At 41.0% G+C, this 13413-nt stretch overlaps 1 protein-coding gene across 1 annotated transcript in view; it reads right to left on the bottom strand.

Moving 5' to 3' along the window:
- The window catches only part of KIAA1217 (KIAA1217 ortholog), a 364764-nt gene that overhangs the window by 335989 nt on the left and 15362 nt on the right, over positions 1 to 13413 (bottom strand). Inside the window, exon 2 of the mRNA XM_042042936.1 lies at positions 6635 to 6732. Coding sequence (XP_041898870.1) covers positions 6635 to 6698 — 64 coding nt within the window. The 5' untranslated portion in view covers positions 6699 to 6732. The remainder of the gene's footprint in view (positions 1 to 6634; positions 6733 to 13413) is intronic.

Genomic DNA, 13413 nt, shown 5'->3' with positions numbered 1-13413 from the left:
ACAGAAAAATCCAGCCCAGATCAACAACATTTGGAATCTCTGTCCTTTATTATTCGTTCACTATGGCTCCTTTGTAGGCTTCAGTCTTGGTTTCAATGAAGCAACTGTTTCGAGAAAAGGAGGAAAAAAAGAGAAAAAAAGGAACTCTTAGAAGTAGGGGAAGCGTGACAGCAGATACAGAAGTTGAAAAATATCTGACAAGTGTTTTTCTCCAGTTACTTCTGGATTTCACAGAAAAATCAAGAGCGGATGCTTTATCTACTGTTCCCATAATACTGTTTACTGTGCCTTCATCTATTTCCTGATGTTATTCCCATTTTTCCCCTCTCATTTACTAATAAAAGAAATGAAAGACACAAATAGTAGAGACATGGAAAAGAAACAGACAGATGAGACATTTTTCACCATGTTAAAAATAATCTTCAATACAAAGTTCCTACTAACCATGTTCTTCTCTGAGAGTAAATAATATAATTACTCATCAAAATCAGTACAGCCTAGATGCTGCCAAGCCTTCTAGAACTACCTGGTTGGTGGGTTTTTTTAGTCTTTTTTGAAACCCCACCCTAAACCCAAGAAAGTACATTTTATTTACAGTAGTATTTTCCAGCACTGCCATGATGACTGGTCAACATTCACATCCACTCTGGAGCTATGACCATACTCCATGCATTCTTTTTAAATCTTGATTATTTTAACAGAAAAAGAATAGGCCAGAAGGAATCTCTGTATTGAAGACATTTGTTCTGAAGTCATATTGGACCCAAAGTAGTCAGGACTATGTATTACAGGAGCAATTTATTTAAAATTAAGATAGCAATAAAAATGGTACAGAGAAAAGCATCTGAACATCACTGACAAACCTGACTGCTGTAACATTTTCCCCATGTTATGTGTCATCATCAAAATTCCAGTACTGATTTTTTTTTTCCAAATGCTGCGATATGCCAAAGGTTAATTTTAAAACAACACAGTAACAGATGTTACTGACTGATACCTGCTGCATTTTACAACGTTTGTTTGTGCATCACACTGCTCCACCACACGTTCCCCTGAACCTGGGTGACACTGACAGCCCTGCATTCTGCTCCTTGCACGTCACCAGACATTTTCAAGAAAAAAGCTGATAAATCATTTCTGCCTCCCTCAACACTCAAAGGCCAAATAATCTCTTGATACTTCAGCAACAGCTCAGTTTATGGCAGAAACTGGAAGGGAGACTCCCAGCATTAAGCAGAGGATAGATGATGCTACTGACCTCTCCCAGGCTGTGGCCAGCATCAGAAAAATATCAGGAGGTTCATAGCACATCTCTAGACCCTCCTGAAAACTAAAAAGCTGTAGGAATACTTCAGCCCCAGAGTTAGGTGAAAGGTTAGCAGTAGAAAGCCAACCAAACAGAAAATCCAGAGAGAAACTGGTGCGTTGACACAAAACTGGCAGGGAGCTTTGAGGGAGAATTTAAGGCCTTTCCAACAATAAACATTCTGCAGAGGAGCACTAGCAGTGCAGGCTGGGATGTTTCCTATTCCCCTGAAAATGCTGATCAATAAGAGAGGGACAAAACACCTCAGGAGAAAATGCAGAAGTGAGGGGTTGGTCCCAGGTTCAAGCAATTGATATCTATCAGACCTCATCCTGATTTGGGCAGAAGGCCCTGCACATCACAACGACTCAGACCGATGTCAACTCTGCAGGAATAACAAACACTATTAGCTGGTGGACGTTGAGCAAATAAAACTTCCTCACAGAAGCAATGGGAAACCTCTCTGTCCTGATACCTGCCATGTTCAGCCCTCAAGTCTTACATTAATGGAATGCACTTCAGACTAGGGTCCAATGTGTTTCCCTAATCACACTCCCCACTGCTAAAAATACACATTCTTCTACAGTTCTCACTGCAAAGCTACCTACCCTCTTCAAGTTCACGAGGGTCCAAGACCCACCGTTTCCTATTCAAGAGGAAAGTAAACATCCTTCTTGGAAGGAGTAATCAGATGGTCAGAGTCCAAGACACCTTTGCAGCTTATGAGGAACAAAGATGAAGAAATCAAGCAGCTCCTCAAGATACCACCTCAGGGGAGGACTGTCTTTGTTAAAAGACAACATTCTTCTCTTCCTGAGAAGGTCCTGTTAATCCTCAAGAATAGAACAAGGGAAAGAAAGAAAATAACACCTCCTCAGCTCTTGATGGTGGGAATCAACACCCAGTGGGTGACGACTGCTTCTCAGGCAACAAGCTGGGGGCTGTTTCCATCTTCATATGTGGATGCATCTGCCTTGAAAATGGGAAAAACCTCATTGCCTAAGGAGAAGCATGGTGCCCTGGGGCTCACCATGAGGGATCATACATTTACTGTGCTAACACTGCCCAAGTCATGCCCATGGCAAATGCTCTGCCCAGCCTCTCAGGTCACTGTAATGGAAGCTAGTGTCCTTATTGACATTTCAGTGAAGATACAACGTTTCTACAGCTTGGGGAGGAAAGGGTGGAACTAGCGTCTCAAAGAGCAGATAAATTTAAGTCTCAAATTAAAATAGACATCTTTATGATTACACCAAAAATGTACTAGGGCTGAGGGCTACAGAACTGAGGCTACAGTGAGTGGTAAATGAATCTGCTCCAGTGTGAAAAAATAAGGAGGAACACGGGGCCTCTTCATCTCTTCAGCGTGTCAGGATCCAGGAGCTCCTAAGAACTACATCTTGGAGCACAGAAGACGGTGAAAAGACTCTTGCAGTACTTGGTTTTACAGGCCATCTGCCTCTCTCAGGATGTTGCACTCTTCAGAAGAATATTTTGCAAAATTTACTTAATATGTATATATACCTAAAATGTTGCAGAATACAGAAATGCTCTCGGTGCCAAGTCTCTTGACTTACCAGGTGTGAGAAGGAATCCAGACTGATAAAGATGTTCACACATATGTGTACTTTGTAAAATAATTTTTTAAAAAACAAGGTAGAGTTTAAAAGATCAGCAGATTGAGTGTTTGTTCAGGATGCAGTTTCCCCCCATACAATTCAAGCACCTCACAAGAACATCTGTGACACAAATATCCCACCACAGGATGGGCAAAGTTTACAGTTATCCCAGAAAGAAAGGAAGGAAATTAATAAAAAGTTGGGAAGGTCTGATAAAGAAGTGCCATAAACTAGAATGTTTCCTTTGATTTTCAAAGAAAGGTGAAAGCATAAGAGAAGTGCAGAAACCACACAACCCCAGAGACAAACAAAACAACAAGGAGAGAAAACAGTCCTGAGAACAACACACTGGCAAAGGCAAAATCTGTAATGAAAAAGAATTCTGACTCATTTAAATGACTGAGAGAAAGTCAAAATTGTTTATCAGGTACATCTGTCTTGCTTATCCATACAGGCACAGGAAAGACAGGGTGCAAATGCCTTAGACACGCTATCAAGGAAAGTAGATTTCCAACTTGGGCGCTTAAAATAAAAACACCCATAAATACATATGCAGAGATAAGGACTCAGAAGGAACATTTGAAGCAAAAGATACCAGGAGCACACACACACACTCCCCACCACACTCAGAAAAACAATAATTTGAAAAGCAGAAGTGAAAAGAAAAGCACTTTCTGAACATGCAAGTTTGGTAAGTGATGAGCATGTAATGCAACTAGCCAAATCCATGTAGTGAAATCCATTGCAGCAGGAAAGTAACAATAAATAGTCATGAAGAATCGCAAGATTCCCTCTAACCCCCTCATTTTTATAGGGTTGTCCAAATACAAGCCCAGGAGTGGTGCCAGGGAGGGAGAGGTATCGTAGTGCCAGGTTGATGCAGCTCAAGCTGCTCAACGGCCTTCAACTCCAGCTAGCCCAACTACTGCAGCAGCTTCCTTTCAGCTCCTAAAATCACTGTATTGTGCTGGAGGAAAATCCCAGCTCAATGCTGAGAATCCACACCAGTTCGGACAAGGCTGGGAAACTTCCCTGTGCTGCAGCTCTGCCCTACCACATACCCAGTCTCATTTGAAGACTAGGGTGCCTAAAATGAACCTATTTCATCTGGTATAACCAAACTGGTCAAAATCAGTTATTTGAAAAAACAAGAATCAACCCACAGTGAATGCCAGTCATGGCTGGTTGTGAATCAACTGATCTCCAGAAAATCTACTACTGGAAAGTGCTCATACAATTAAAAATAACCATAAGGCAAATTTCTACTGAACTGTATGTGCCCTCTTTTGAATAAAATTAATGAAGTGAATAATCAACTGTGGAAAGAGTTAAAAAAAAAAAAACAAACTGAAAAAATATTTCTGTAAAGCAGATACAAAAGGTTATAGTGTCACTAACCAGACATAGAAGGAAGACCGAGACACCACCTTCACAGACCCCACTTCAAAGCTTTGCTATCTCCTAGCTTGGGCTGGAAGCAAAATCCCAAAGAGGAGGTAATTTTCAAGTACTAAACCTACTTAAAAAAAGTGCTTCAGATTCAAAGAAGGTGTCTTGCAGAGACTCAGAGTCTGTCCCTCAGAACTACAAACACAGCAGTAAGGTGAATTTAAACTCAGCCTGTCTCAAGACAACCAGAAATGAATGCAAAGCATGATGAACAGAAAGAGCTTCAAACATTTGAGCTAACAGCATCACAAAACCTGATGACAAGGTAACTCCACTGGTCAGATCTCAAGATGAGAGGAGCAGATTGCTGACATCATCTACCCAAGAGGCAAATAAGAGTACAATCCCTCCAGGGGCACAGATTGCAACCACAGGCTTCAACATGTTTATTGCCTGAACAGGGCCTGGTCATGAGTCCAAGTGATTGTTACCAATGTACTGATGGTGCTCTGCTGACAATGACTTCTCAAGCAGCTTCACATCAACATGGATTACACAACAATTCACATTTCTTCTCAGCAACAGCAGTCACCCACCACTGCTGCAAGTCCTCCCAGAGACATTGCCCCAATGCACCCCCCCTCAGACACCAGAACAACAGCACACAGACAGTGTTTTCAAGATCACAAAGTGGTCCTGTTTAACAAAATCACTTATTAGCCCTGACCATGCAGACAGATCTCTCACCCATGTAGTTTCCACCCCAGGGGAAGGCAGGGCAGCAGGCTCAGACTTCTCTGAATCCGTGGGCATCTAGACAGAAAAGCCTCTTCCTCACAATCATCTTCTCCCAAACAAGATGATGGGACAAGACAGGAAATAATCAGTTAACAACATAGCTTTGAAAGATCATTTCCTGGGAATCAGACAGTTTTTCAAAATCAGCAGAATCTCTACCCATTAATTCAGACACTAACAATGAATGTCCACCACTGGATAAGTGAGCTGGCACTTGCTAAGCAACTACAGTAGTAGACCAAAAATGTAAGTATTTGGCCTTGGGGAAATCAGATATTCAAAATGCGTTCTTATCAGAGCCTAAATGAAATCCAAAAGGCAACAGTCCATCAGTAATCTGCAAGTTTCTTAAACTAAAGGTCTGAGGAACTGGTCCCAGTACTGGACTGCATTATCTACATAAAACAGGATAATTTCTTCTCAGCTCTGCTTGGCATATTCAGGTTTCAGACTGCCCAAGACAGTTCTTTGTTGTAGAAAAACCAAGAGAGAATATTTCTTTTCAGGTATGTCTCTCCTTCCTGTCAATTAAAGCAAATGATCAGATGCCAGTGAGTACTTTTTTGTCCTTTCTCTTGGACAGCTGGATTAATTCCTAGAGATTCCCCTTAGACCCATAAGTTTGCCAGGGCTATTAGAAGGATCTAGATCCAGAAGTCCACAGTTCTGTCTAATACCTGACAACCATCCATAAAACCACAAATATTGACATGCAAATATCTAGATTTATTCCCAAATATGAGAATCGTAAGCAGGATTTTCTGTGTCTCAGCAGGATTCCCTAGCAGACATAGTGATCTATACACTGATAAAATCATAAAGAAAGGCCCAAGCCCAATTCAGGCCCTGGAAACAGTCAAATGTCTTCCTCAGAGGGTCAAAGAGGAGGTCCCAGCCACCCACCACACCTTAGTTTTGCAAGAGGGAAATAATACAACTGGAGTACCACATAGTAATTTTTCCATTAACAGGCAGTCCCACCTATCAAATGTTAGCACTACATGGAAGATGTGATGGGGCTCATAGCACATGAAGGAAATCAACAGTGTTCATGACAGAAAAAAATAGGTTTTCCAGAAATTAATTTTTTTAAAGAGGGGAGCAATAGGGCATTTCAGATGCACCTCCTCTAACCCACCTTCCTCACCCCAAGGCTTATCTTCTATGTACAAGAGAAGATATATAAAAGAGATATATATAAAAGATATATATAAAGATATATATAAAAGAGACAACGAAGACACAACTCACATCCTAGTGAGCATCTCCAAATCTTATCAATTCTGCCTTCATATCCTCCCTATCCATCTAACACATAACCACCTCTCCAGAAGAAACTGCCTCAAAGCATGTCAGAAAAACACATGCATGCCCAGCATACCATCCTCCAATGCACATGAAGCCAGGAGAGCGTGATAAGACACACAAGAAGGGGCTGATGAGACCAGCCCATGTCACCAGTTTTGTGAAGACAGATGTGGGCGGGCAGCATTTTCCATGCCGAGGATGAGGTTTCACTTACCCAGCTCTCTACAGGGGAGTGCCACGCTCCAGCGGGGCGGCCGGGTGGCTCTGCCATGAGGCATTCCGGGGCATCACAGCACAGGAACTTCAGGAAACCTAAAACAAGAAAAAAGTGAGTCATGAGTGAATGTGCCAAAGCCCCTTTGGAAACCAGCAGTGGTGGCCTCCCACAGACAGCCACAGCTGAAAACCCTGCAAACAACACATCATCGAGGCTGACTAACAAAAACATTGTTTGTTAAAATGCAATTAAAGCTGGAAGTATGAGCAATTTAACAGCTATTCACTTCAGAAAAATATTGCAATGATCTCAAAACCAAGTATTCTTAACGCAGCAGAAATGCCCAGCAGCATCTGGGTGACAGCAAGGAAAGACAGGTCTTTGAGTCCTATTCCCCACACACACGCACCCACTCCCTTGCAGTTGTCTCTGATTGGCAATGTGATTTTTTCCTAAGATTAGAACACCAGGTGGAAGTTGCTGGAGGATCTGTCTGTATGTCAACATAATGAATGCATTCCAGAGGTGGGGAAGCTGTGATGACTGTGATTGACTTTGGTACAGATCGGCCTGCAAAAGGATATAAAATGCTGGAGTCTGGGCCAACTGGTCCCCTGAAGTTGCAGGCAGCTTCCAGGTGGATTGCACCCTCACCCCTTCCCCAGGCAGAGATGTCTGCAGGGTACATCCAGGCTGAAGACAGGGAACACTCATTTTGGACAGGTGAGTAACAGCACTAAGATCCAGTCATGTGCAGAAATAAAATCCAAAAGTAGCCACAGAGGTGGCTTGTAGCCTTGTAATTGTGCATTCTGCAAGCCAAAGACTGCAAACCTGTACATTTCTAATTGAACCTGCTTATGGTATAACCCTTTAGACCTGATTATATTATACACTGCACTGGCAATATTTAGATACTGTATTAGCAATAGATCTAACCACAATCATCTACATAATCAGTGTGATACTTCTTGCACCTGAGTCTTCTCTCTACTACTCTGCCACAAATCATCCATCTTAAAGCATCAGCTACCCTTCCATCACAAGGCAATGCTGACATATGCCCAAAGAAATACTGAGCTCCCAGCATTTGTAAAATTTTATTTCAGCTTTATTTCACCAATATCCATTTCCAAGCTTCATCCATTTGTTAGTTCTAGTCATTTCAAATAAAAAAAATTTATCTAGAAGCAAGAAAATAAAAAAGAACAGTAACATTACCTCTGTCACTCAAGAACAATAGGAGTTTAAAGATTATCAATGCCATTAATGTGATTTAGGTTCAATGTGACAATATCCTGAAATAATGACCGTTGTTAAAAGTACAGCAAACACTTAATGTGGATCTACTGAAAGGCTGAGATATAATTATGCAATTTACCCTTTAATTTGCATCTATGTGGTTTAACGGATATTTCCCAATCTTAAAGACAACATTTCATATTCACAAAGCCTTGTAGTCTGATAAACACAGCTTATGCTCTCTCAAAATTTCAAAACAAAGGTAGTTTTAAGAACACTGCTTAACAGTGGGGAATCATTGGTCACATCTGCAAATGGTTGGCCCCATTTGTGAGCTTCAAACTACCCTAAGAGAAAGCAAAAGGCAGAATCCCAGTGCCTCTGCCTCTCCTGGCCCCAGTTCCCCATCAAAAGAACATGGCACTGGCAAAATGCTCTGGTATTGTCCCCACATCAAGATGCATAAGTGGCATTTTTCAGAACAAGCCCAGACAATCTGTTAGCAAGAATCACAGATTCACATCTAGGATTGAAAGGGCCAAAGTACTTGAACACGTACAAATAAGTGAGCCAGGAGAAAGAAAAGGAGCCAGAGAGAGTAGCTGGGTTTATATCTTCAGAATTGAGAATAGCAACACTGCTTATTTAAACCTGAATGCAGTCTATACAATCACTACTGGCAAAATCAAAATCTTTTGTACAGGCTATACTTGATTAAATTAGGTTAATTTTCACTATAAAATTGAAAAATAATTAGTGGTTTAAAAAATAACAAAATATCCTTTATTTAAAGAGTGCTGTAGTTGGAGGAGAACATAGTTCGTTCTTCATACACAACAGAAGAGACTAAATTGCTTGAACACAAAAGATAACTCAGATTCATCTACCAAGTTGTACCCAGCAACTCTGTAATAATTGCATACAGAACACAAACATGCTTTGTTGAGAGCTCACAATATCTAGTCAGCTATAATTCTAAATTTTATTTTCCATTTGCAAATTACCAAGGGAGCAAACTACAGAACAGGGATGTAAAATAATATTCTAGCTGGAGAAATTTTGCTAGCACATAAGCTTCTACCCACCCCTTCCCTAATGCCTGCAAGGCTCTTCTGCTTCTGAACTTATTTCAATTGTTAGTTTCTCTTTGAAGGTATTTCAACTATAATACAAGCAATGCTCTAATGAATTCTCAGTGCTGTGCTATCTTTCCCAAACAGTTCTTTTACGTCATCTGCAAATTTGGATGCTGAGATGTACTTGCTATACTCATGTGCATCTCTGTTTCTGAGGAATGTCAATATTATCATCAAGTGAGAAGTTCCAAAGTTTCTAAAATTAAAAACAAACAAAAAAAAAAAAATAAACACACCCCCTAAAAAGCCCCAAACAGACACCTTCTACAGGTTGATTGTTTACTCACATTAACCTGTTTTGGCACTTACCCCATCTCACCCTTCTCCACCGGCCCAGTTGCTGACTGGCCCTGCACCACTCTCTGGAGCCAGGGGAGGGAGGGGGTTTGCAGGGTCCTGCAAGTGGCACAAACTGGGCAGCACCACACCAATGAACTTCACCCCTCTTCCTCACAAGGTTCATCCTCTGAGTAAGCAGATTTGGTAACTTGCATTCCTCCCCAAACGTGACTCTGCCAACAATAATTTTTCAGATTCACGAGTAGTCGCCCCCATCCTGAACTCCCACAACACCAAGAGCTGCCCTAAAGACATGACGTACTGGATACCTCAGCAGAAAGTAGATGGCAGCTGCCTCATGCTTGGAGCATCCAGCTCTTACTGCTAAGGGACACTTCTGACATTGTCCTATGTCATGCCTTCCCCATGATGGCATCTGAATACATTTTGCCACCAATTAAGGTCCCACTGTGACAAGGACCCTTCTAGAAGGGCAGTGGCAGTGGCAGCATAGCTTATGCCTTTGTCTCCTGCTGCAGCAGTGACAGGGAGACCTTTCAGCTGCATCTGTACACTGAGCCATCCAAAACTAATTTAAGTAAGTTAAAAGGAGAATATTATAAGAGGAGAATAAGAGGCTACTGGTCTGCCTTATGAAACAGATTTTGTTTTAATAGGCCAAAATATGCTTCTTTGAGGCCAGCAGTCAAGGGAGCAAATACCTCACTTTTACCAGCCCAACTGCAAGAGCCATGCCAAGCTCACTGAAAATGCAAAGGCAAACAAAAAGCCAGAAATTCCCTCTATTCCACAACATTCTGACAAGTAATTTATCAATGGATGAAAGAATTAAGCCAAAATTAGCAGTCTTGTTGACGCAGGTGATCATCCTGTGTTCTTTAAAGAAAAGCAAACATTTCCAGGTTGTAAAAGAGCAATGACAAAAATGTCTCTTTTTGTGTAACCAGCAGCTGACAATTTTGTATAATAAATAATGCTGGTTTACAGTAATAAATACAACATCAGCAACACAGCGCAGTTAACATATTAACGCTGACAGAAATTATCTCTGTTCTCTATTAATCTGCATTCTTTACAGATGGTTATTTATAAAAATTAAACATGAAACCGAAAGGTTATCTATGGCCATATTAGCAAACATCTGCTTGTGATTCTGATTTCATGTTTGCATGCTATTCCTGGAAAAGCAACCCTCTTTAAGATGTACCAGATGTGACCAAGTCTTCTTAATCGTAAAATATTAGTTTCAGCAAGATAAAAGTTCAGGGCCAGGAAAGAAATCCCATATTCTGAAAAGAGCAACTGCCTTATACTGCTGCTGTTGAATTCTCCAGAGGAAAAGTGTTTCTGAAGAGAGAAAAATGCAGTTTCTTTAGTGTGTCACTACAGATAATTACTCTTGTTTTTAAATTTGAATCATTCAAATGTATAAACATGGACTCAATTTCAACTTTCAAGCAGAGAAGTTATGCATTACAAGAACTGCATCACCTATTCACTCTCAGGCATGGGACTGACAGAGTAACATTCAATCTCCAGTGGCAGCAGCTTAAGCAGCCTTCCACAAACTGACTTTAGAGATCTTGACTTGCTCTCCAAATGGCCTCACCATGATCTCCTCTGCTCACAAGAAGAAAGAAACAGTTAACTTTGGAATGGGAAGGTGTTGCAGGCAGCAGATGAGAGCTATAGCAAGCAACATGAGGGAGTTAATGTAGACCAAACCAAAGAGAAATGGGTTGTTCAATTCTTTCTTACCATCTTACTTTAAGCTATTAACTGCTTAACCTATTTCCTAAAAATAATAATTTAAAAAAAGGTTTCTGAACCATCTGATTATTTGTTCATTTTGTTTGATAGCCATACCCTTTGAATGAATAACACTGTTAATGCATAGGACATAAATATAAAAAGAAAAGAAAGGAAATTAACAACATAAAATAGAATAGCTGAAGATTAATTTAATGGCAAATAAAGAGATTAACAATTAAAATTAAATTAGAAATGTTAAAGCTTCTTTACACATCTCAGAAAACCCAAGCTGCCCCAGTCTTTCAAGACTCACATTTTGCTTTTCACTCTCTTGCCCTACTAGTTCACATGCATCTTCAAGACTCAGATTAAGTCTCCAAGAAGGGAACAAACCATCCTTCATGGAAAACCCTGGAAGGTACAAGAGTTTGACCATGGTGGCCATGCAGAGAGGCTGGCAGATCCTGCCCCAGAGGTGTGGGGCTGGGGTGCTAACCAAGCCTCTGCCTATCTCAGCCGTGCTCTTCCTGGCACCAGAACAGGATTTTCATTTGGGCCTGTTGCCCAAAAAATATTTGGGACGTGGAGAAGATTCCTCTCCACCACCACACTAAGCAGAGTAAAAAAACCCAAAAATGTGTAGAAGTGTGGTTTGCCCTCTTCGCTTCCCCTTCCATGAAGCACAAGAATTCCCTCAAGGCACAAATGACACAAAAATCTGTCACCACATATACAAGAGGCAGGTCAGAGAGCTGCCCTGTGAGAAGAGGGCTCTGCTGAGGGGAAAGTTATGCTTCAGTGAGCTATCTAAAACATAGCTAATTGAACTGCATAATTCAACGTAAACTGGGAAGAGGCTGCTTCCACTTCCTAACCATGGACCAAGCAGAGATGGTGCCTGCAGACACAGAACTGAACAGAACACAGAGCACACCTTAAGTCACCCATATAGGAAGGCTCAAGGTCTCTTCCTGGGACAAACAGGCAGTATGATGGAAAATGGCAAAAAAGGACACAGTAGCAATGGAGCAAGGGCAGAGGAATAGAAACACCAGAAATCATTCATTTAATGCAAAAGCACAAGCAGATTTGAAATCCTTCCAAGTCTCTTCAGCTCTGATGTGCGCTTTTGTAAGCAGAAGTATCTCTTAACACACTTTTTGCTTGAAGTGAACTCCTCCTAATGGAAGTCATTTCAATATAGAGCAGAACAGCTTCCATTTTGGATATATGAAAGCATCCAAATGGTGTTTCTCACACACCTCTGCACCTTTGACATCATTTCAGATGCAGCCCAGACAGATGAGCAAGGCACATACACACACAAGTGGTACATTAGCTACAGTGAACAAGAACATCTGCATTTTGCTATGGCACCTTGAAATCAGTAATGTAGCCAAGAAAATAACTGTTTTCAGCAATCAGATAAGTCATAAAGCTATTATTAATTCATATGGTTTCAGTCTCTGTTACTCTTTAAAATTCTTCACGATAGAATCATTTAGGTTGGAAAAGACCTTTGTGGTCATTGACTCCAACCATAAACCTAACTCTGCCAAGTCCCACTTATCCATAGAAATTTAACCATTTAACCATGGCAAAAGCCAAAGAGCAAGAAAAACCTACCATTGGGGAAAGTAACCAAAAGGGCACCATACACTATATAAGAGTCTTGATGGAGACACCTTAAAACTTTGTAGAAAGTTGTCAGTCTGACTACTCCTAGAAAATGCAGAAACTGAGTCATAGAAGAATGCCCAGACTCCTCACCCTGCTGTCAGCAGGGCACAATTGAATTTGTCTTACCCAGTGCTCAATCTGCTAGGAAAGACTTACTAAAAGAATGCTTTTATTTGATGTCTTTGCGTATACATATCAAAATAATGTGATTAATTGACAAATACACAAAGACTGCTTCCCTCTGTTCCTATTGACATTAATATATTCAGAGTAAGTTTCCCAGCACTATCTGGACCACTAATTTTCACACAGGTCTCAAATCAAAGTATGTCAGCAAGACAACTGGTAGCCTTCCTAATATTCATCAAATGTTTTCATTTGAGTAGCACCACTAAAGAGAGGACAGTGGAAACAAAGTGCTGTACCCTCCCTCTATTTGCCCCACTAACTCAGAGTAGCTGCAGATGGTAAAGCAGTAAAAGACTGGAAGCAAGTCTTCCCTCCAGTGCCCCTGTTATTATCAGCACCAGAGCTGTGTTGATGCTACAGGAGCAGTGGCAAGTTTTCAAAGAAGCTGCAGCATGTACAGGAATGCTTTACACAGCCAAACAGAAATCTTCCTTCCAGTTTCCTCTGGCTTCAGAGAAAAGAAGAAAACTCTAAATC

This window comes from Corvus kubaryi, unplaced genomic scaffold (assembly GCF_017639235.1).
Source record: "Corvus kubaryi isolate FWS band 111438036 unplaced genomic scaffold, C.kubaryi_AGA036_p1.0 37398, whole genome shotgun sequence".
Lineage (NCBI taxonomy): Eukaryota > Metazoa > Chordata > Aves > Passeriformes > Corvidae > Corvus > Corvus kubaryi.
This window is presented reverse-complemented; position numbering and strand designations above follow the sequence as displayed.